The 25,037-nt window shown below is 47.0% G+C and overlaps 1 protein-coding gene across 2 annotated transcripts; it reads left to right on the top strand.

The window, feature by feature from the left end:
* The first annotated feature begins 6,998 nt into the window (after positions 1-6,998).
* gata2b (GATA binding protein 2b) lies at positions 6,999-14,155 on the top strand. Of its 2 annotated transcripts, none has more exons than XM_029151715.3 (6): positions 6,999-7,140; positions 7,290-7,711; positions 8,204-8,773; positions 10,061-10,206; positions 11,949-12,074; positions 12,843-14,155. In XM_029151715.3, the coding sequence occupies exons 2-6, from the start codon at positions 7,486-7,488 to the stop codon at positions 13,125-13,127; spliced, it is 1,353 nt and encodes a 450-aa protein (XP_029007548.1). In that variant the 5' UTR covers positions 6,999-7,140; positions 7,290-7,485; the 3' UTR covers positions 13,128-14,155. The 2 variants fall into 2 exon arrangements, with proteins under 2 accessions (XP_029007548.1, XP_029007547.1); XM_029151714.3 differs by having other exon boundaries at positions 8,204-8,794.
* Positions 14,156-25,037: the final 10,882 nt, after the last annotated feature.

Raw genomic sequence — 25,037 nt, 5'->3', positions numbered from 1 at the left:
AGTTACTGTCAGTAGCCAGGTTATGGTGGTGGATTATGTGGCCACAGTCAGGTGACAGCAAACCGAATGCTAGGTCTGCACTACGACCTGATCAGCCCTGATCCGCAACCCTTCCACTACACATCAAAGCAGTCAAGGCTAAACTCACTGTATGCTGCTAAGACGTCAAGCAAGTGGCCCAAAGCATTCTGGGATACGTGTCACTAGAATCTGCAGTATCCTCAGTCTCCACAGGGCTTAAGAGTTTCAACCTCATCTCTCAGCTCATGGCTTCAAGGCCTGATTTCAATCCAAGCAGGCAGCTATTTCCAATTAAACAGGCTGAAAACACAACAGCTTTTGCCAAAGAATAAAGGAGATCAAAACAGAGCTAAAAGGAAAAGGGGAAGTGAGTTTTAAAGGTAGTTCTGTGTTTCTGACGCCCCCAACGTGACCCGTGCTTTATAGTGAACAGAAAGCAGCTCGAGGCCAGACCTCATTACTTCATACTGTATACACAGCGTATTCATAGACAGATTGTTAGACAATCCGGCTCTGCACATCAAGCCTGATCTGTTACCAGCTATTAATTGGTAACAGATGAGGGATTTGTGACTCCCAGAGTCGCGACTGCCAGAATGAAGGAGAGAAAATCAAGTCATAATGTTGTGGCTGTTTCATTAGTGGACGATTATGTTTCATTGTGGTCATTTTTTTTGGTAGGTTTTGTCACAAATATATCTGTTTATGTAAAGACGTGTTGAGCCTTCATGGCTCTGGTGACGCTGCTTCCCTTCAGGTTCCCTTCATAATAACCGTGTTTGGAATCTCTGGTGCTGTTCTGCTATAATCCACTTTACTGTCACTCTGAGCGAGGGAATAGAGGCCAGGCGATGAGATGGAGGATGCTGATCAGGCAAAATCTATTTCTTAAATCAAGGGATTATCCAATCTGATAATACCCACTGACACAAACACACATGAAAGGAAACCACCGGCAGGTCAGAAGCAGCTCATCCTAATCCACACGAAATACCTGGGAAACGTCTGACAATTAATTAACACAGCAACATACAGACAGCGCGCGCGCGTGTGTGTGTGTGTGTGTGTGTGTGTGTGTGTGTGTGTGTGTGTGTGTGTGTGTGTGTGTGTGTGTGTGTGTGTGCACTGAGGAAGGACTGAGGATGCAGTATGAAGGATGTGGTAAAGCAGCCTAATGGTCAGCTGTGTTTCTCTTCTTTCTTTTCTCTGCTTTGCACCTGCATATACACACACACACACACACACACACACACACACACACACACACACACACACACACACACACACACACACACACACACACACACACACACACACACACACTCGCAGGACAGGTTCGCTCTGTGGATCAGCTTAGCAGCACATATTTCTTTGCAGGAACAGGAGCAAAGTCAGGGGATTTATCCGCTGACAATCACTGAGGATCAGACGGCGAATGGGAAGAAAGATGCACAAAGACATGAAACAAAGCAGGTCAGTGCTTCTGGGGCGTGAGCACAGGATCATACAGTAAACATATATTCATATGCTCAAATTTTCCCTACGTAGATTAAAAAACATTGTTGTAACTCAAGGGGGTGTGAAATGTTCCTGATTTGTCCAGAGTGAATCATCAGTATTCATGTATAAGATAAACACTGAGCTTAGTCATTGGGGAATTTAATATTGTAATATTATTTTGCCATTAGAACTAGGAGCCCTAGAATTTGACCTTAACTCTGTCAGTGCGCATTTGAAAATGTCTAAACTCTAATTCATCTGAATATTCTCTGGTTTGTAAATGGAGTCGCAGTCTTTAATAAACACACATCTGAACACAAACACGCTCACTCCCACATGAAGCCAAGACACACAGACACAGACAAAATATCTAAAACTGACTCACTCACATGTTGCATGTTTTGAATTCTGTAACTCCCTGGACAACGCCAGTGAAACGGGCTTTGATTGACGGCTTAGGTGTTGTAAACTTTCACTTCCTGCTGCTCTCAGGCAGGAAGTGAAGCAGTGAGCCTCTGACCTCTAATGACTCAGTAGTGATCCTCTGGGTGTAGTAGTGACATATATGATCAAAAAGTGAGTTTCAGTAAGATCACTGAATGAAAGATGGAAACAGAGCTTTGGACTTACACCACTGGCAGCAGATAGAAGAACTGGACCATGAAGAATTTTGCTGCATCATAATTCTAACAAAAATTGAAAAAAAAATGGAATTTCCAAAAAAAAAGTAAAAAGTTCATTTTTAAAATTCTATTGGTTTGTGTTTACCCTTTGATGTGTTACACAGAGCCAGCGGGTGGAAGAATTGACTGACAGGTGTTTCTTGTTAGCCTGTGGTTTATTTATTTTCAAACACTAAATAGTTCTAAGTGACTTCTCTTGGGTGTAGCCTTGGGCTTTAGCAGCGTATTTGTTGTTAAAAAGGATAAATCAGCAGAGACCAGTCTAAAAAAAATTAGTGAAAGACATGGCACAAATATTGAGCGCAGCCATTATGGTCATTTTTGTTTTCCTTAGCCCTTCATCAGACCATTTAGTGATCTGCATGCCAACATCTGGATGGAAACATCTGTATTACATTATTCTCTCATTTTTCTGACTTCTCTGAAACACAAAATGATGCACATGTTTTTTTAGAACCAAACCAGACTATTCTCAATTTTACACACCACTACCAAAAAGTGATATAAAGCTGCAGAAGGAAACGACGGTCGTTTAATGTTACATCCGTGCAGCACATCGTCACTTTACATGAGGGGGCGGGAGCAGCTGCTCTCCGCTAGGTGTCGCTGTCTGCTCGATTATTCCATCAGGCGTGAGCACGGACACTGTCACGTCATGAGAGTCCTCCACAAGCCTCGGATCCTCGGTCATTATGTCATTATGTGAGAGCACTAGGGTGAACTGTGACCCTGCTGCGTCAATGAATGTAATTAAATTACATCAGAATGATTTGTCAAATAATACATGTCACGTTACCAGTCAACACAAAAATTGAACATCATAAGGTGAAGTAAGAATACGAATAATGTGTTAAATTATTATAATATATAAAATAAATTTAATATTTGAATGTAATTAAAGTGTGAAATTTAAAATGAATTTGAACGTGAACATTCTTTCCTTCTAATATCTAGTGTGTTGCTTTTTTGCTGACACAATCACCTGCAGCATCAGAGCAGGTCTCGCTCATGGAACAGCAAAATGAAGCCTGTCACATCTTATCTTGTGGCCAAGCCAGAAATGATAAAACCTTAAATACACCCCGACTAAACGATCAAACATTGTATTGAAGACATTAAACACACTAATCTCTATTTTCATCGTTAAGGAGCTATTTGGGTAACACTGAGTAAAAAAAGGAACTGTAATTTCAAATACATAAGGTATCACAGAAGCAAATACAGTTCTATACAGCCTTAACTTACAGGACATCAAACCAAAGAAAGGGTTTGTTGCCTTGTCTGAGATGTGTGTATGTATCAAAGCATGTCAGCAAAGATAATCACATTGGTTTAACTAGATAAAATAAAAAAAAAAGAGAAATGTTCTGTCAGAGAAGGAGAAAGGAGGAGCACTCCTGGCTGGCTTGACTTTATGTTTGACCTTTTCGGGAAGGAGAACTAATCCTTGAATATAATAGACTGTAAGATATGGAAAATGACTGCACTGCTATCTCTGTTGCCCTGGAGACCATCAGCAGCAGCCAGAGCTGCTGCAGCTGCCAAGTTATTAAGCATCCAGTTTGTATATATTGGAAAATACCTTTTCTTCTTCAACTGGTCAGTCCCCATCCACAGTTCTTCAACACCACAGATTATAAAAACATCTTTATTCCTCACGTTACAGGACTAACTTCATTATATCTTATTTTATGCTTTATGTGGAATAGGTTAAGAGTTTTCATTATCTGTTTATTTCTTTGTGTTTGATCTCAAGCCAAAAATGAAACTATAATATTTTATTTTACATTTTACTTACTAAAGTAAGTTTATCTACAGAAGATTGTGAAATTTTGTTAAGCTGGTGTAAAAATAGCATCATATTAACATTTAAATCAATTTCCCATTACTTAAAATCTGCAACCCAAACAAAATTTAAACTCCTGTAGAATTTATGCCAAAGATATAAAGCAGAATAAATAGAAGAATTCATAAAACTAAATTGTTTCAAGTATCAGAAAAACCTGTCTTTTACTGCTGCATATTATACTGACATGTGGTATTTGCAATATGCACAACACATGAAAAAATATTCAGGTATAAATTTATGTCTGGTTCGAGGCGGCTACGTCTGTTTAACTCTTATCCGCTGAAATCCAACATAAAAGAAATAAGACACCACAACAAAGAACCGGAACCTCAGATGGTCCACGCAGATAAGTTAAAAATAATAAAACCCCAGCTGTATTTATGTTGTTTAAATACACCGAATAAAGACTTCGCACATGCGAGAACATTAAACTTGTAAATAATACCCCCCCCCCCCCCCTCCCCAATACAGCCCCCCCATCAGTCTATCTATCTACATATCTATCAGTCATTCACAGAGATCTGCTCCGGTAAATGATGCATTCCCTTCATTAGATGTATTTGTTGTGCGAGTCTGAAAAGGCAGCGATAATCTGGGAGAGAGAGATAAGAAATGCCATTTATTCCGCGGCACTTGGAGCCTATTTCCCGGGCCGATCAGCCCCATTCTCCCCGACACCTCCAGCAGCTCGCTGATAACGATTAGGCTATTTATTATCTTCACAAAGAACAAAGATTAGCCAGCACCGATGAAAAATTACCCCGGGATGGGTTATAATCAGTGAGACCCCAGGATCCCACCAAGCTCCCCAACGCGCACGTCCGTGATCTTAGTGCAGAGGAGACTTTTTCTCTGATTTAACAGGAGTATTTAAAAACCACAGCAAATGCAACTACAGCTACAAAATCATAAAATTGGTCTTTTAATTAGATGAGATTATGGTTAGGATTAAATTATTTTAAAAAGAAGTTTCTTGTAGTCATTGTTACATTTTATGTACGTTATAGCTTCTATAACATAACATTTTATTTATCTTTATTACTGGGTAATAATGCCACTTCCTTTTCCAATGACAGTCCTATAATGAGATCCTCGGTATTGAATCGGGCTGCGACCTCCCTCTTTCTCCGGGGATCGTGTTGGAAAAAAAGAGCAGCTAAAAAAGAGCGGATTGAATTAATGTCAAATCCTAAAATGGAACTGGATGTTCGTCGCCGATAAGGTTTTATCGCCACGCCAGATCAAAAGGGCTCACACTCAAAGCATGTGTATTTCCAACACGTCCTCATCCCATGAGCGCTAATACTGCCACACTTGTCCCTACGGTATGTTCTGCTTTCTTTCTTCAGTCTATACGGCACATTTCCTCTTAATGCTGCTTGAAAAGATTTATTGTCTCCGTCTGTGGCAGTTTTTGAGTTTTTGCACTGTAAAAAATAATCTAATTATGTTAATTCTCTTGGTTTGTTGTTGTTTGCGAGTTTGAAGCAGAAGTTTTATAGCAGCGAATAAAGAATATAGATAGATAGATAGATAGATAGATAGATAGATAGATAGATAGATAGATAGATAGATAGACAGACAGACAGACAGACAGACAGACAGACAGACAGACAGACAGACAGACAGACAGACAGACAGACAGACAGACAGACAGACAGACAGACAGACAGATAGATAGATAGATAGATAGATAGATAGATAGATAGATAGATAGATAGATAGATAGATAGATAGATAGATCTAATTATTTGTTGTGACGTGTAGAACAAAATAAAAAAACACAGCTGGCCCCAATAGAAGATACAATTAATTGTGGACCGTCCCTTGTGCTTAATAAATCACACTTTGTTCAAAACAACAACAAAAAACCTGTGCACAAGTATGCGCATCTTAAAGTTGTGTTTCTTATTTAACTTTACAGTGATTACTAAGACATTTTGTGAAAACTCAATTAGTTTTGTGCAAAACAAAGAAAGAAAATGTTTTTTGGAAAATGTTTTTTTACGTTGCAAATATACATTGTATTGTAATCTATTCTAATCTAATCGTTCACCTTGTCGGTAGTTGACAGAAATCACAGCGGGCTCAGGAGAATGAACTGGTGTATTATTAATGTTACAGTGTAGATCAGTTGTACTGTCTTTCCTCGAGCTCATCCTCTGGGACAGCAGCAGACTCCGGGCAACCCCCGTCTCCCTCAGTGCCGCAAAAAGTTCATGTCCTGAATATGTTTTTCCACCCAAGATGCACTGACGTCAGGAAACGGCGTCAAGCAGGCGGCAGTGTCGGTCGGCCGGGGCTGCACGCGCTCCCTCTCCAATTATTGTCTGTCAATCATGCGTGAGGAGAGACAGACAGAGAGCAAGAGGGAGAGACGCAATACAGCCCGAACCTACAAACGGTCAAAACTCAACAAATAAATATAAACCAACACGAAAACAGCAAAACGAGAGTCACTGGGTGCAGAAATGTGATGCGTAGCCGAAAAGGGGTAGAATAAGTAAAACAGAGAGAACGCACGAGGGTCAGGGTTTGATTCGGCAGATGCTGCATCTTGCGTGGGCCTGACGTTCACAGGTGTGTGATGGACTGAGCCACTGTGTGTAAAATCAGGCATACACAAAATAAAACCCAAGGCCAAAAATCACTGTTGATTTTAAAGGCTGCTTCGTGTTATTGCGTTCACTGTGATAACTGTAGTTTACTCATGCAGTGCCTATATTGCTGACACCAAAGCTGCATATATGAGTGAACGTTCACAAATAAAACGTAAAGACGAGTCCTTACATCACTCCGGCCTGAGGAGCCGCACTATTGAAACATGTCACGCTCTCTTCGGCGGCGTCGCCTCCGAGGTTCGTCGGAGCCGCCGCGCAATTGGCTGAGTCGAAGCCTTATTCGAGGCCCCGCCCACGAGCTCGACGAGCCTGCCCCGCGCTGACAGCCACGGTTATACGCGTTGCCCAAGTCCCAGCGGACGGAGTTGACTCTGACGAACACCACCTAAAACCTGGCGCGACCCGCAGCACCGGACGGAGACGGGCGGCGGCTGCGCGCGGCGACACTCGGATGAACTGACTACAGGTAGGACATGTTTATGCGGGTGCGGCGACTGAGTCAAGCTGCGGGTGAAAAGGCGCAACGGGCTGTGGAGCGTGGTGACCGTGTTCAAATCCATCCATTCCACTGCAGGGGCTTGAAAAATGTTAACCTTTGATGGTTGCCTGTTGCAGGTTTCCAGTGTCAGTGGACTCCACGTGCAGGAAGATAAAGGACTTTAATTCAGGGGAGCAGAAGCAGAGCGTTAGTCTCCTGTGAATGGACACAGACGCCCAATGTCCTCGTAAAGGGCACGTGTTCTAAACCCTCCCGTGTCCCGTCCCTGGATATTCTTTGACTTCATCAATCGAGCGACCAAGAGCCGCAGACATGGACGTGGCGGCGGATCAGCCCCGCTGGATGCATCACCACGCCGTGCTGAACGGACAGCACCCGGACTCGCACCACCCCGGCCTGGGCCACAACTACATGGAGCCCACCGCTCAGCTGCTGCCCCCGGACGAGGTGGACGTTTTCTTCAACCACCTGGACTCGCAGGGAAACCCGTACTACCACAACCCCGCCAGAGCCCGGGTGTCCTACAGCCAAGCGCACGGTAAGACGCGGCGGAGAGGCGCTGCTGGCGCGCGCGAGGCGGAAACCCGGAGCTGGCCTTGCGCTGTGAGACGCTGCAGCTGCACAGCAAAACAGATGTTTATCTGGAAAAGAATTGTGAAAAATTATGAAACGGTTCATTCGTTTGCATTGTATAAATAAATCATGCATCTAAATTGTGTTCTACGTTGCTCTGCAGTTCTAAACGTGAACTATATTTAAATCGTTTAGTTAATGTTTGAGTGTCTTAAACGTGTTATCACCGTTTTCTCAGCCAATAACAATATTTTATATCCACAAATGTGATAATTCTTCAGCGTTAGGCGATGCTCATTTTAAAGGTAGATTTTGATCAGTAAATAAGGATGTCATGTCTGTTTTCCCGTGTTCGATCGCGTGTTTTAATCGGGTCCGCGCGTCCGGCGAATCAACAAGTCTCGTTCTGCCTCGGAAACACCATCCCGTGCGTAACGACTCGCGCCTGTTTCCACAGCCCGCCTGGCGGGGACTCAGGTCTGCCGGCCTCACCTCATCCACAGCCCGGGGATTTCGTGGCTGGACGGGGGGAAGTCGGCCCTGTCGGCCCACCACCACAACGCCTGGGCCGTCAGCCCCTTCACCAAGCCCAGCCTGCACCACCCCGGCTCGGCGTCCCCGGGCGCGCTCTCGGCCGTCTACCCGTGCAGCAGCAACTCAAACGCGGTCTCCGCATCCTCGCTGACCCCGCCGTCCCACTCCAGCCCCCACCTGTACACCTTCCCCCCCACGCCGCCCAAGGACGTATCGCCGGACCCGGGGGCCGCGTCCTCGCCGTCCTCCGCCGCCAGAATGGACGAAAAGGAATCTATCAAGTACCAAGTGTCGTTACCTGAGGGGATGAAGATGGAGGGGTCCAGTCCGCTGAGGAGCAGCCTGGCCTCCATGACCGCCCAGACGCCCCCCACCCACCATCCGATCCCGACGTACCCCTATTCTCTGCCAGCGGCGCACGAGTACAGCGGCAGCCTGTTTCACCCCGGCAGCCTGCTGGGAGCGTCGTCCGGCTTCACCGCCAAAAACAAAGGCAAGACGCGGTCCTGCACCGGTGAGTCCCCTGGAAACAGTGGACATTAGAAAATGCATAGGAGGCCTCTCTAAAACACACGATATCTGCGTTTAATTGTGCGTAACTTAAGTCAAAGTCGTGTAGTTTACGACTGCAGTGCACCGACAATTATTATTAAAACGTACAATTATTAGGTGACATTAAAAAAATGTCAAAGAAGAATTTTTAAATTTAAAAAAGGGTACGTGACAAATAAACAGCCAGCTTGTCAGACGAAACTGTTTTAACTACCTAAATTATGAAGGCCTCGTAAAAGTAAAAAAACGCTATTTTAAAAATAGTAATATGACCTGCTTTTATTTTATTTATTTATTTTTTTTGCGTCAGTGTTAAATTAGCTCATCACAGACGTCTCACAGCTGCAGGCAGTGATTCGAACGTTTGATTCTAACTTTGCAAATTTGACATTTAAATAGCAACTGAGAGCTATGAATGTTTGTCTGGACCGGTCTCTGGTCTCGGAGGCCTGAGCCTGCTCTGGTCTCAGCACAGGCTTGGATAATCCTCTTTTGTCCACCGTCACTCTGTAATTACTCCTGAGCTTGGCTGCAGCAGAGCAGTGAGCTGGATGCGGCCCAGAGGTGTGAAAGGTAGACGCACAGGAGCCCAGAGCCCAAACCCCAGTATTTAGGCTAGAGTGGCTCCTCTGTTACATCAGACATGAATACGTTGTCCTGATTGTTATTTGATTACAGGAGACTCCCAGCTTCAAACCTGCCTGACTAAATAAACCTGAACTCACCTTAAATATGAAATAAAAGCTGAAATCCACACAGTCAGTGAAGTGTAGTATTGTACTGTTATTTTACTTCAACTGAAAATACAAAAATAATCATAAAATAAAATATGTATATTTATAATGTTTTTTCCTTATGTTTGAAAGGTCATTTGCACTAATCTTAAAATCTAATTTAAATGGCAATGTTAGTTTTTTTTAACAAATCTTTGAAACGAGGCTACGCGTATGAGCTGAGAGGAAGCTACGACTGAGGGCAAACAAACTTCAACCTCTGCTAATGTAAACGCTGGGAGCCTCTTTATTTACCAGTACGTGCAGACGCTGTTTCTCTTTCCTCCCTCCAAGAGTCGAGCGACTAATACAGTGGTGTTGGATGACACACACAAACACAGTTGTTCACCTTGGCAGCCATAAACCCAATGATCAGGGCTTAGGCCGCTGCAGGTTTGATCACAGAGGCATCGCGGCGCTTGATGTGACTGATATGAGTGCGTGTCTTTCCTCAGAGGGCCGTGAGTGTGTGAACTGTGGAGCCACCTCGACGCCCCTGTGGAGGCGCGACAGCACCGGACACTACCTGTGCAACGCCTGCGGCCTGTACCACAAAATGAACGGGCAGAACAGACCGCTGATCAAACCCAAACGCAGGCTGGTGAGTCCCCCCCACTCCGGAGTGTGTGGTGATAAATAAAAAGAGAGGAGGGAGGAGGTACAAAGCCAGGAAAGTTATATTTTCCCAATCAGTTTCCAGGAATTGTGTCCCTCACTCACCTCTTGCTCCTTCAGCCGAGGCTGCAGGCAGAGTGGGGCTATCTGTGTTGTTTCTGTTATCATTATTACTGCTACTTCTGATACTGTCAGTGATAGTGGGGCCTGCACACTGTCCCCTAACACAACACAGAGCATCGCTGGCGCTTAATGGCTCATAATGGAGCAGCTTTGGGCCACGATGAGTGAACTCTGAGCAGTAAAGGCTAATTCATAGGGCTTTAGGGGAGATCAGGTGTCTCCACATCTAGCGTAAATAAATGTCTCAAAGTTAACTTGCTTGTTTGTTTTTTGGGGTTGAGAAAAGTAACTCAAATAAATATACCATTAATATGTCAATATGCATTGTCTCAAAACAAAACAAAAATATTTAGACAAAACCTGTAATTCAAAAAAAACTCTGATGCTTTAGCATCAGAGTTGTTCACACAGGCGTAAACTACATCCACACTACCTAAAATAGAAAATAAAAACATTTAAATAAAAACTCGAGCTATTTAAATGTACCTGCAAAATCCTTAGTGACATTTTTAAAACGCCAGCGAACACCGATATCTCTGCAGTGTGACGCTATGAATCGACCCTCTGCAGCAGGTGTGTGTGTGTGTGTGTGTGTGTTTGTGTGTGTGTGTGTGTGTGTGTGTGTGTGTGTGTAGCTGTAAGCTGCAGCAGGAAGCGACGTGAAATGAAGACAGAGCCTCATTAAATCACCAGGAGCCTATAGAACGGCGACACTATTGTATCGCTGTATAATAGACGGTAAATGTTAAACGCTGATTGGTTTGAATTAGCGGAACATTACATACGTTGTTTTAATAAGCAAACACGTGTGCGCGTCTCCACGCCACAAACCTTAACGCTGACGGACCTGGGCTTTACGCGCAAACGAAACGTGTTGTTCGGCGGCCACGTCGAACCGACCCAGATTTATTCGACATCGCCCCGCAGCTGTCCATACAAAATTTATTTCAGCGTCTATAAATGCACGTGCAGCCATATATCAGGCCTGGTTTCCGTATGGGCCGGCCCGGGCTCAGCGACAGCAGCCTTCCAGTTGTTTCCTATCCGGATGTCTGACCCGTCCAGATAAAGCAGCGGGGCCGGCGCCTGCTTCCTCCCAACTGGAGACACGCAGCACGTGGTGCAGTGGTCAAGCCACGGTCCACCGCGTGAAAGCGAAAATAATAACGTGTGGACTGGGAAAGTTATGGAAGTCGATGGATGAAATGCTCAAGTCACAAACTGTGATGCTGTTTCCTTAAGTAGAAAAAAAAAACTGAAAAAAAAACTACTAAGGAGACTGAAAACTACGCCTTTGTGCGTATGGAAATAAAACAGTCTAAATATAATGTGAAAAAAACCATCAGACTGATGGAAGACGAGCAGTTCAACAGGAAATGCAACTGTTTAGATTGACCTCCTATGATGTTTATTGGCTGCTGAACAGATCTGATGTATTAGTGTACATGTCTTATAATAACCAATATTTATAAAATGTTTTTTAACATTAAGCAGAACCATACAATACTTCTGCACAATAATCGCTAACATCATATCTACAGTAGTTGTGATGAAGCCTAATTGATTAAATAGTGTATGTAAATGGCGTCCCATGTCTTTCCGCAGTCGGCCGCCAGACGAGCAGGCACCTGCTGTGCTAACTGCCAGACGACCACCACCACGCTATGGCGGCGTAACGCCAACGGAGACCCGGTGTGCAACGCCTGTGGCCTCTATTATAAGCTGCATAATGTGAGTATTTGACCGCTGATCGCCAGCGCCGGGCCGTCACAAAGCCGGCGGGGTCAAGTAGACGGGAAGTAGGCAGGCAGGTTACACCGATTGTTGAGGCACAAGAGGCAGAGAAGAGAGAGAGGGTAATGGGGGGGGGGGGGTACTCAGACAGCGTTGAGTTCATTGGTGTTTTCTTTCTTTTTGCTTTATTGTTTCCATGGAAAGTGTAATCCCCCTTAGGGTCACAATGGTGGGGCTGTTGTTGAGGCTCCGTACGAGTCGCACTAACGCAGGAGCTGTTGGAATAAACTGTTAAACAAGGACAGAAGAGCAGACCAGGTTTGAGGCATGAGGTGAATTTTTGTATTGTCAACGAACCCGGTGAAAAAACAACAGTGAACTGGAGCTACTACGGTGTTGTCTGTGTAATAGGAGCCTGATGTAACTTAGAGCCCTGGGCCTTTGTTGTCCAGAAACTATTAAAAACACGTCGTTGCTGGAGTTCACGATGAGGAACTCGGGCACTGTCCATTAGTTTTAGTCATTTCACCAGCAGCTCAGCAACAAAAACCTATGGAAGTGATTTAGTGCCACATCTGCTGAGGTCTGACTATTGTTTGCTCAGCAAATAAAACCATATTCATGAAAATAAAAAAATAAAAACAGTCCGACCAACACGCTGCAGGTTAGACAGTCTTTCCATTCGTGACCTGCTTTTTTATTCTCATGCTGATCAGGTTTTCTAGTTCACTCGGCCGCAGTCTGAACCTCTCCCTCGCCACGCAGGTGAACCGGCCCCTGACCATGAAGAAGGAGGGGATACAGACGCGCAACCGCAAGATGTCCAACAAGTCCAAGAAGTGCAAGCGGAGCGGCGACGGCTACGAGGACTTCTCCAAGAGCCTGCACGACAAGGGCTCCCCGTTCAGCGCCGCCTCGCTGGCCGGACACATGTCCATGGGCCACCTGGCGCCGTTCAGCCACGCCGGACACATGCTGCCCACGCCCACGCCCATACACCCGTCCTTCGGGCACCCGCACCACTCCAACATGGTGACGGCCATGGGCTGAGGGAGGGGGGGGCTCGGGGGGCTCGGCGCGGATGGACCCAGATTGATTATTCCAATGGTTTTGTTGGGGAAAAGCTGTGCGGAGGTGGGAAGGACCTTTTTTTTTGCTTCTTGTCTTTAGGTACCTACTGTGACGGGGGAGGTTCTGCTACACACGCAAACACCAAAACGTCTTTGCTCTATTGGTCCCCACTGACCCGATGGCCCGAGTGTCTGCAGCCAACAGGTTCATTTAACTGTGAATATTGTAAATGCGTGAACCCGAAGGGGACGTCGCAGACGGAGCAACCCTCTTCACAATATTACATGAAAATATGCTGGATTTCTTTGCTCGTGGACTTTTTTTTTAAGCTTTCACAAAGAAAACAATCAAAAAAAAAAAGATTTATGATCCTTAATTTGACACTGTTTATTATAATTATTGTTATTCTAAATATTATTGTTATTCAGATAATTTATTTTCGCTGCCTTCTATCTTTGACTATATCACTTGAATCCCAGTTATGAATATATTTTTTAGCTGAGGCGCATTCTCTAAGCTGGTTAACATCTATGCTCTTTAGAAATAAAGAGACCAAGTTCATTAACCGTCTGCTCCGTCTGTTTAATATCACATATGTACGTTTGCCGAATCAGAACCATTAGTGGGAACCTAGTCATGGTTATGCTGTGACTACCATAATTTTACAATAACACAAATCAAAGCTACCTAATAACAATATTTGATTTTTGTACTATTATCACTTATCATACCATCTTATGTAAATCGTATATGCATCAGATGCTCTGTATCTGTTCCTGTTGTTCTCTGCAGTGATACATCAGCAGTTTTTGTGCGTGGGCCAGTTCATCCACAGCCGACGCTAAAGTCACCAGAGCATTTCTACCACTGCCTCTGTCTGATTTCCATCTAACACTTTCACTATTTCAGTCCCAGAGCAAATGTTTGCTCCTCGCTACTTGTCAAACACAGCTGAAAACTGGTGTCCAGTGCAAACCTGTTAATAAAATTTATCCTAGCAGCGATGACTCAGAAATATTATTTCCCCGTTGCATTGCAAAGCAGCACTAATCAATATCTTCATATTAATCACAAGAATATCTTTGTGTTAAGTGGGTCACTCGCAGCTCGACCGATGGAGCAGGTTCTGCCGACACTCTGATTTCTCGTCAAATCTCTTGATGTCGGCAGCTGCGAAAACAAACGGCCTTCGAGACGCGTTGCGTGCGATCACGCACACGTGATTATTATAAAACGTGTGATTATTATATTCAAGTGATGCGTGCCTTCTTACAGCGTTGATAAAACTAAACTAAACAAAACACAGCAGCTTTGGACAAAATTTTTTAAAACTGTCTACTTTTTAAATGAGGTCTTCGAGCAGAGTAGTGGTCTGGCTGCTTGACCTGGTTTGTGTATTGAAGGGAGCCCTTGTTAACGCGATGCTCTAATAAACAGGTTACTTCACTGGGCAGCAGAGATTAGTGCTGTTGATAGAAAGTGAGCAGGTTGAGCCATATGTTCCCACAGTTACTTAATCAGCTGCATCTGTTCGTGGCATAATACTCTTATGAAATTGACCTTCTCACCTGTCTGTTACATGAGGCAAATCCCACAGTGACATAAGACCTTTTCGTAAACGACCATCAGAGACGTGAAACCATTCTTTTGCGTGTTTACATCAGTTCTGAACTAGATTAGGTTGTAATTGCTTTTCCGTCACAGCCCTGAGTAGAAATATCGGTAGATACTGTGTTGTACTGTGCAGTGCAACAAGTTTAAAGTCAGCAAAAAAAACGATAAAATGCCTGGAACCACATTGCAGGAAATCCTCTGTGGCATATTTTGGAAAACCAAACGTCATAATCAAAATGCCACAAACCGGCTTTTCCACGATAAGATCGTTTGGTCAATTATCAGCAGTCATGTAAACACACATATAAACTCTGGTGTTTGACTGCAGTCATGAATTGTTTCTCTGAGAGAGAGAGAGAGAGAGAGAGAGTTAAAGGACGTCTCAGCCCCGAGGCTGCGGCAGTGATCCTTGAGATGACACACGGTTCAGGGTCAGCCCAAGTTCAGCCTGCAGCCTCCACTCAAGATGTCCCCGAAGCCTCGCCCTGGAATCGTCTACCCTCTCATTCTTCCAGATCCTCTCTCACAGTCGCTCTCCGAGAAAAAGCCCACGTCCAGCCCCAAAATAAAAGCGCATTTAAAGAGTGGAGAGAGGCGGCGAAGCCCTCGGTGCAGAAAGGGGTTGAGGTCTGGGATTCCTGCATCAGCCACCAAGCCAGATTTATAGCTCCCACCTTCGCACACGAGCCCCCTGCTCCGACCATTTGTTTTTCTACCAAATTCAATTAAAGGAATCAAAAACAAGGCCTGAACGAACCTAAGAGCAGAGGGTTAGCCCAGACGAAAGGGAAAGGGAGCAGAGTTTACTTTGGAGACATTAAAGCGGGAAAAGGAGCAAGCATCGAAACGGAAGAACTCATCGTCACCGTGCCTGAGGTGCTCGATACCAAAACTAAGGTCAACGAAGGCAACCAAATCTAACAAAGTCGAGGACAAGAACCAGAAGGAATGCGCCTACACACAAATTATGACGTTTGAGCAACGTTCCAGATCCTTTGGCTTCGCTCTGAATCAGACCCCTGGAGGTTCCCTGCGAGCGTGAGTCTTATTATCATCACATCGCACCGCTCCCTTAGGACCTGTCGCAGTAATGTGGACGGACGGGCCGCTCCGTTAGGACAGCGACAACGCAATAAATCACTTTCAGAGCGTCGGCGCGCAGCCGCCGTTGGAGCTACGGCGTGTGGGAGTCAGCGGGTCTGACGCTCTCCCAGTGTTCCCAGTGAGACGCGGCCCAGCTGCGACGCACACAGGGGTTCGATTCCCCCTTTTCAAGCGAGGCCTCCCGCTGCTAAACGAACGCAGGAGCACGCGGATAAACGCGTATCTCTACAAGACGACTGGACTTGGAGGTCGGTGTGGGATGAGCGTTATTAGCGATGAACAGTGAACTGACGGTCCCGGTGGAGTGGGATCCGCGGGAAGCGCCGACGCCAGCGCTGATGCACGGCGCATTCTCCCCGAAAAGTGGGACACCCTCCAAGCACCCGATCCACACCGACTGACAAGTCCCTTTCAAGCCGCCTTTCTTCTCCTGTCTGAGGCAGACAAATTCATCCCTCTTGTCTCCGAACAATCGCCTCTTTTCTTCTGCCCGTTGCGGCCAATGAAAGGAGGAAGGAGGGTCCAGGAGAGAGGGAGGGAGGAATACGTCTTCCCCACAGAGCCACACTGTAGGCACTGGGCTAATGTCCTGTGTGTTTGGGCCCTGGGGACTGGGCGTCTGGGCCCCACTATCTTATAACAGTTGACAAAAAGCCCAGGGCTCAGCCCGCGGAAATCTGAGAGGAGGGGTATGTAGGCCGGCGAGGCAGGAAAAAGGAAGGGAGGGACAAATTACCCAGGTACGGTGCACCTACGGTGGCCCACATGTCTAAAGGGGAGGCCCGAAATGAATTAGCTTGTACAATGTGTTATTCAAGCGCGTCTGAAGGCCAGAGTGCCTGAAAGCGGTCCAAGTGGTGACACTCGAAGCAGGAGGTGGACGCCTGTTTGTCAAAAGCGTACCGCACAATAAGCAGGAAGAGAAGTGGAGCCTCGAGCTGAGATGCAGCTTCGTGTAGCGATGAATTTGGGGGTTTCTACTCGTTTCGAGTGAACAGGAAACGGCAGCTTGTGTGTCACTCCTCCAGATAAGACCAGTGGAGGACCTGCAGTTTGAGGGGACGCTGCACACGTCACACCAGCCATGAACTCCGCTGATCGCTGCATCACGTGGGCGGAGATTTGACCGGCAGATAACCACGTGACGCGCGCGGTACCTGGCGCTCTTATCGCCTCCGGTGTGTTCGAGCTGTTATCGTCCGTCAGCGCCTCTGCACAGTTACTGCACGTTTCGCTTTCACTACAATGTCACCAAAAATGCGACTCCGGCGACAGGTTTCCCTCGACTTATACCTTCGATAAAATCACCACGTCACCGGACGCCAGCAACGGTTGAGCGGGCGGAGATAATCATTTCCGAGGGTTCGCGTCGGAGGCCGAGCGCGACCTCGCGGTGACCCGCGGCGCGCGCGCGCGCGCGCGGCTCCTCTGGGCCTCCTCTGGCCGGAGACCAAACACTGAGGAGAAACAAACGCGAAGCGAGGGAACGAGACAAAAGGGGAAACGCGCCGAACACGGAGCGAAATAACAAGACGGACGCGGCGATGAAAGACGGGCGAGGGGGGCGGGAGGGGAGGCGGGAGCGCGCCGGGGCTCGTGTTTGTTGCTTCAAGCGCTCAGGTCGTCTGGAGCGGAGCCGCACGGCACCGCAGGCCGCCGGAGCACGCGCTCGCGTGACGCAACTACAGCGGGTTTGTCGGCGCTCGCCTCCGCCGCGGGCAGATCGCAGCCCCGATACCGCACTCTGGCGCGGGAAACGGCGGCAGTCCGAACCGAGCGTGAGCGCAATATGTGAGCCGGTCGCCTCGTTGACGAGTGCATCTCTTATTACCCGCCGCCATCGAGCTGCTTTTCATTTCCTCCTCCTCTGATTGCTTTTCTCTCCCGTGCTTTTCTTTTTAAATTCCGCGCCGTGCCTCTTTAACCCTTCCTGCCGGCACCGCCGTCCTCGCCGCGGATCAACCCATTAATGGTGTTTATTATTTTGAGCCAACCTCTTTCACACATTTTTGAACAGACGCAGACACGTGACGCGGCTCTGCAGGAACATCCACCCTCCGTAACCACTTCCACATGGCCTCCACCAGCTCCTCATCTTTAATTTCGCCGCTATTGTCGCCCCATTGTCCTGATATAACGACGTGTCACCTGCACCGCAGGCGTTTCGTACACGAGGAAATCACTCCAGGAATTCGCAGCTGCTACGGCTCAGCGAGCCTAGAGACGATACACGCTTAGCAGTGGAGTCCTGCAGACACAGACGTCTATCACTAAGCCAGGTCTGATGACATGACATGACGGTAAAGCTGGTTTTACATGTATGCAGCATGTGCACACAGGCTGGAGGCAAACTGATGATTGACAGCACTGCGCTGTACCACAGGCAGGAGTGGGCGGGGCTTAGAGAGCCAGGCCGTGAGCGTCCTGGAGTCAGCGCCGGTTCCATCGGTCTGAGCCGAACCACGTCGACCCGTCACAGCCGCGACACTCAGCCCATGAGCTCCACGAACCCAGGTCCTGCTCACGGCCCGCCCTAATATTCACGTGAAAGGATCCTTTGCGAACCCAGAGGAGGTTGTTTGGTGGTTACCATCCAGTATTTACTCTGGTACCTGATTGTGTGGTGACATTACGCCGCCCATTTCAACCTTTCACTATGCATTTTGGCTGCGACTGCGTCATTCTTTTCCGCGTGTAGACTCTATTGTGTGAGTGAGCGGCACGTCCCATACAAACCTACCTATGGCTCCTGAGGGGCGTGCGTGTCCGCGAGTAGAATGTGGTTCCGTGAATTTCTATGACAGGAAGCTGCGCTGGAGTCAGCCCACACGCCAAGGATGCTGAGACGCTGGAGGCCCCGACCGTGGGAGAGATGGGAAAGGTAGGAGGAAGTCGGCTCCGGCCCGCTCCGCTAACATTACACTGCAGCATAATAAACTATAGTGACACCTCACGGAAGCAGCAGCAGTTTCAAAACCAAAACTCAGTGGACGGCTTTGATTGGAGCTGGGTGTAAAGGAGAAGTGGCATGATGGACAGAGGGCACACGTCCCCTGTGTGCACAGAGCTCAGCCGCCTCGTCTGCCTCTCTCGGCTGATCCCCTGATGACGAACCGACGGGTGTGACAGTCAGAATACAGGGTGCGAGCAAAAAGAGCCGAGAGGCGTCGCTGAGGTGGCCCGAGGCACAGCCTGCAACATGAGGAACATCTGGAGCATCTGGATGAGGACGCGTGAAGATGTGTGTCAAATATTGATTATCCTGTTACAGTTGAACGTAAAGCTGTGAAAACGGAGACAAAGAAAGGTTTATTTGTGCATGAAGTATGTGTGACGCTTTCTGAGCGTGCGTGTGTGTGTGTGTGTGTGTGTGCGCAGTTTGCTCAGATTAATACTCCATTGTGGACGGAGAGTCAGGGCAGCAGAGGATCATGTGACAAGAGTCAGACTGAACCCGGCGCCTACACGCTTCTTGGGGGTCAGGCCGGGGTCGTCATGTGGCTACTGTGCCCACTGCCACACACACACACACACACACACACACACACACACACAGCATGCAACAACTGACATTCTGCTTGTTGACCCCGCACTCATTTGCTGCACGGCCCCACTGCGTGTCTTATACACACACACTTTTCCTTTTATTACCACGTCACATCATTAGTAAAACTGTTACTCTATTAGTCTTTACTCAGTCTATTCCCCTCTTGGTCCTTACCCTTAACACACATATTTCCCCAGCTCATGTAACCCAAGATTCCCGTGTTCCGTCCCTTCCGCCTTTTACACCGAGCCATTAGTGACATCAGCTCAGCTCCGTGGCCACGCGCACGTCAGGGGAAGGAGACGCTGGGGACGCGGTGCAACGGATTTGCCGCGGAGCAAGGAGAGACATTATAAAGATAGAGCGGCGCGGGCCGGAGAGTGGCAGTGTATCGGGTTGCGGCGTGTTTTCATGTTCTCTTCCCATTACAGTAATGTGCCGGGGCCACTTAACTAATGCACAAAAGCACTGTGATACCAGCAATAAACAGCATTACACAATGAATTAGAGCATGAGAGGCGGAGAGGGCCACTGAAAAATGTAGACTGTGCATACTTAACCCCCCCCCCCCCCCCCCCTAAACACACACGGCAAGACGACTAACTTCATTACTCTCCCCATTCCTCTTAGTGAGCGCAGCGAATTGAAACCTAATTACCACACCAGAGCCAAATTAAAAGCTTTTCCTCTCAATGGCTGCAATCCATCTCCTGACAAATGAACAGTGCCGCTTCCACCGCGTCGGTGCTCGCGCCGGCCCTCGCCGGCCCTCGCCGCATTCAGACGGCTTCATTCACGCCAACGCGCGTCCTTTCAGGCGGCGGCGCTACGCGTTTCTACACGTGCCACGTTATCTCACCCAACGCACTAGTACAGTGCGCCGTCGGCCGCCTGCACCCCGGTGACGGACGGCAGAGCTGCGTTTGTTAGTCAGGTTTCCTACTTCGATCATCAGTCAACGTCTGCAAAACAGTAAATAACTCGTACAGAGCGTGAGAAGCGTTTTCTCTGAAATTAAAACAAAATCAAATATAAAGGACAATGCTTGGTTTTATGAATGTCTGTGATGCTGGAAAGAGTGTTTTAGTGGTAAAAAGCCAACACCGAACCAAGATGATGATTGTGTTACAAGGCAGCACTGTCTTCTGAGAATACATAACATGTGTGTCTATTCTTTTTTTTCTCATCTTTATCTGGTTAGAAATAAAGTGAAATAGTGCTGGAGGACTGAGGTGTGGAATGTGAAGAAAGAAATACCAAATGTTTTTTTTTACAGTAGCGAACCTGAAGTTGCACAAAACCGTAGCACGAGGCGTCACAGCGCTTTAAAATAACATACAGGGCAGTTTAAAAGAATTTCAAACAAATGACAGAAGAGCAGGTTACTGTTGATAAGCAGGGCTTTAGTGTAATCATTGTTTAGCTGAGTAATTAATAACGGCGTGTATCAGTCCGAGATCAGCTGTTTTAGGTTGTGGGAGCGTACGCTTAATCCAATGATGTCTTCTTCCAACCGACGGCGCGGGCTCCCAGACAGAGGTTATCGGACGGGCTCTCTGCTCGCTGCCACTTAATGGAGATGGCAGCAGATTGCGCCGCACAGACTCGTCTCTTCCTGCTCCATCCTTCGCCGTCTGCGCTGTTTACGCTTTACTGGGGGGTTTCTGTGCGTCTTATAGGAAACCGCCACCGCCACGGAATCCTCCGGGAACAAAAGGACACATTCCAGTCACTCGCTCGCTTCTCATTGTGCCGCGCACAAAGGAGATGGTCAATGGAAAGCGGGTTTACCGCGAGATTTCATCTGATTGATTTACAGTGACGGAAGCCATTACAAGCAGCCACTGCTAATTCATGCGGAGTCGACTCTTGGTGGTTACGACCGCCCCGTCCTCAAACGTATGTTTATCACGTGGAGGGCAAAGTGCTCTTCATGTTAAAGTCTTTATCACATCTTGGTTTTAAAGTCTTATCATCCATCAGTCAATCGGGGCCAAATGAGTTTGGATTGACAGCCACAGGGCCACTTGTGCGCAGGCTGCAGGTACTAATGCCATTATTTTGCTGCTGGTTCCATCCCGGTGTGTCCATCCTAACCCAGTTAGGCACCAGGAGGCCGCTCCAAACCCGGCCACACGCAGCGCACGCTCTGCTGCCGAAAGCGGCCGCGTCGGCCGGCGAGTCCTGTTTTCTGCACAGCTGGTGTTTGACTGACACACAAATCATATCATCCGCTGACCCTGTGCATCCTATTACTCGTCCTTCCTGCCGAACGCTGCACTCTCATCCGTCGGCTCCCCGGGGGGCTGCTCGTAGCGCCGCTTCATAGCATCTGTCACAAAGTGAACCACTGTGGCTGTGTTTTAAATCCTCCACGAAGCCTAAACAGTCACCTGGCAAACAATGTTCTAGTCAAATAAAACCAAAGGAGGAGACACCGTCTGGAGAGCTTTGATGATATGATCCATAAATGTCTAAGAAACACGTTGACTGTTGTTTTTATTCTGTGAATTAAATTATTTCTAGTTAGCCTTAAACTTATTGACAACATAAGTTACACCCTGCAAATAAAACTGCTTTAGGAACGTGCATCACCCTCTTGCACTGACCGTAGCATCATTAAAATACAGCCTCATAGTGCAACTGGTGGTCAAACTCTGACCCTTAGACTGAGGAGAAGCGGAGGAGCCATAAACAGGTAGTTGTGCTGTAGATCATATTTATATATTGTCACTAAGCCAGGAGCTGGAGCAGCAGTCCAGGTCTTATAAGGCGCTGCGGTCGTGACCGACCAAGTCAAAGCTCCACGGCACTAAACCACTCTGCCTCCCTCCGTCTCCCGTCTCTGGACCCGTCCTCCGCTTCGAGATAAGGGCCCACTCGCCTCCCGCCGGCCTTTCTCCTATTGCACCCTCTGGTTTTCAGCTCCTCATGTCCACGTTCATCTCATTTGCTCTCTCACTCCGTCCATTCCCGGTCAGCCCGGGCTCCACCACACGCATCCCACAACCCAAGGCCAGGCTCCGGTGGCGCTGCTGGGGGCCAGTCAACGGGAGAGAGGAGCGCATGGAGGGTGTGCGTGAATCAGGGCTTTGTGCCTGGCTGCAGACAGAGGTGTAAAAGGAGGAGGGATCTGCTCGCCTTTGTCCCGGCAACACGATACAGCCAGCGGGGCAAAGAGGCCGAGGCCTCGATTCAGAAATTTAGACCGTCTAGTATGCGTGTGCTGAGGGCCGTGACCAAAGTTTTCATGAGAGAAATCATTTCATTTGAAGCGCTCGGCGATTGTTTTTGAGGCTGTTTAAGTGGAAGCGAGAGGACAATGGGGAGAGTGAAACCGTAGCCTGGGGTTTTGTGTTTATCAACAGAGCACCCTTGATCAGCTGATGGTGAAAGCCCAGGTTGAGGTCTGAGGTTCCCCTTTACTACGGCCCACCAGAGGGGCCCGACCGAGGTGCTCTAAAAAAAAACGTCTTTACTTTTACTTACATTAGTTTACATTTTTAAGTTTGTTATATGATGAGTGCAACAGTAATAAAATTAAGCTTTTAAAGAAAAAATTGTATAGCTGAAACGCTTACAGTTTGCTTTTTGTAGAAAAATCTGTTATTGAGCCACTTGCTTAAACAACAATGAACAAAAGAGAAATAAATAGTAAACAAAAAGCACATTTTTAAATAATACATATCAAGGAGGACTTGTCGAGATATTATTAAAGAAGGTCCAGCTCCAGTAGAAGCTCTAGTTTTTGAAATCATTTACTTACAGAAGTTATTTACGGTGTTTGTGTTTCGCTTTCATATCAGCTCTACTTGTTGTCAATGGCCACATCAATCCAAACGTCAGCTATCACCAAGGTCTGGTGCTGTGGATCAAAGTGACAGTAGCTATGAAAACGTTAAGCTAAAGCTAAAGTAACGTTTTAGAGAATTCAGTCTTGCTTTCACAACATTTGCATCAGCAGAACACGTTCCTGTCACTTCCTTAAGCCAAAGCCTCACTTTCAGTTTATACTTTTTTGATATTGTTTTGTACAAGTTCTGATTTTTTTTAGAATAAAATTATGATCAGTTGACATGAATTGGCAATATTAATATCTGGACCTTGGTTTAACGCCTACAATTCTGCAGCTGCACTCTTTACGTTCCACCAATATGCTAGTATGTTTAACTAGCCAAGGGTAAAGCTCCACAAATTAAAAGATAAAATGTCTAAATTAAAACCAGGAAGTGAAACGACATTGATTTACTCTGTTCTGTCCTCTTTATAATTTTTTTCTCAGCGGGACGACATACCTAATCTACACGTCCGCCTTGAGAGCAGCTCGTTCTTTTTAACGGTGCGCTCCGCCTCGTCTAGGTTAACCACACGATCTGGAACAAATCCTCCCCACATACACAACACTTAACACTTGACCTCCACCTCAGCAAGCAGTACCACACACCACGAGTCACAGGCTATTAAAGAGGGATATAAATAGTGAGAGGCGAGAACGAAAGCAGAGAAGAAGAGAGTCCCTCCGTGTCGCTCTTCAACCATTCAAACAGAGATCTTTCCCCATTATGGTAATTATGACAGCGATTATCTGCCGGAGATCGTGCCTTTCTTTGTGCTCTCTATTCACGTGTGCCCGGTGTGTATGCACATTACATTTTACAGACATTCTGAATCAGATCATAAATTGGTATTAGCGCCTAAGACGTCTCGCCAGAAGAGAGATGAAAGTTCTCTCTCGCCCTCTCATTCATGCTCCGTCTTTGTTCAAATTCAGCCAGCCTCTATTCACAGAGCCGCGACTTCGCCTCGTGACAGACGAGTAACAAGTTGTCAATACAAATGAACCGAGAGAGGAAAGAGTGAAAAGCAATTACAATCTGCGTTTAATCCTCAGCTGTTCCAGAAGTCAAAGATTTAGCCTGTCTTAGCTCACCTCCCCTTCACAATGCGTGTCCGTGTGGGCACTGGTAGTTTTAATCAGGATATAGCGAACAGGATCAAGGCTCCCTCTCAGTGATCAGGATAAGATGTCTAATTAATCTCTCTCGAGCCTGAATCTCTATTCAAACTGAAGCTAAGGTGCGGAAGATGAATCCTGGAAAAGACCCCACTTCTGTAAAAACGGGAGCCGAACAGGCCGGGGGTGAGTGGATGTGGGGGGGACGCAGGACGGGTGAGAGGTGGTGGTGGTGGTGGTGGTGGAGGACCAGCCTGGATTAGTTTCTACCTATTTCTCACCTTCAGCCAGAGGAATTAGACAGGGAGGACAGGAAGGGAGGCTGATAGTTTTAACAGTCTGAAAGAAGGCCAGATAAGGAGCAGAGAGAGCCTGGGCATGCAGGGGATCGAGATGGGAGGGAGAAGTTAATTACCTGAGCAGAGGGCATGGAGGGAGAGGTGATTGGAACGGGGGAGAGAGAGATATCTCACATGGGTATCCTCCAGAGTCCCCAGACCATAGTCAGAGGAGGAGGAGTGGGAAGCGGGGTTATTAAAGTGGCCTCACGGTCCCTCCAAGACCACAGACAACAGCTGAATATTAAACAGGAATCAAAGGGAGACACTCATCTTTAGGCTATCGACCACAGCAGCGCACACATGCAGCCCAGCAGCAACAAAAAGCATGA

Source organism: Betta splendens, chromosome 5 (assembly GCF_900634795.4).
Source record: "Betta splendens chromosome 5, fBetSpl5.4, whole genome shotgun sequence".
Classification (NCBI taxonomy): domain Eukaryota; kingdom Metazoa; phylum Chordata; class Actinopteri; order Anabantiformes; family Osphronemidae; genus Betta; species Betta splendens.
This window is presented reverse-complemented; position numbering and strand designations above follow the sequence as displayed.

Coding starts and splice junctions, on each gene's coding strand:
- gata2b (XM_029151714.3), top strand. CDS start 7,486: ATGGACGTGGCGGCGGATCAGCCCCGCTGGATGCATCACCACGCCGTG. Junction 10,207..11,948: donor TCAAACCCAAACGCAGGCTG/GTGAGTCCCCCC, acceptor GTCTTTCCGCAG/TCGGCCGCCAGACGAGCAGG. Junction 12,075..12,842: donor TCTATTATAAGCTGCATAAT/GTGAGTATTTGA, acceptor CTCGCCACGCAG/GTGAACCGGCCCCTGACCAT.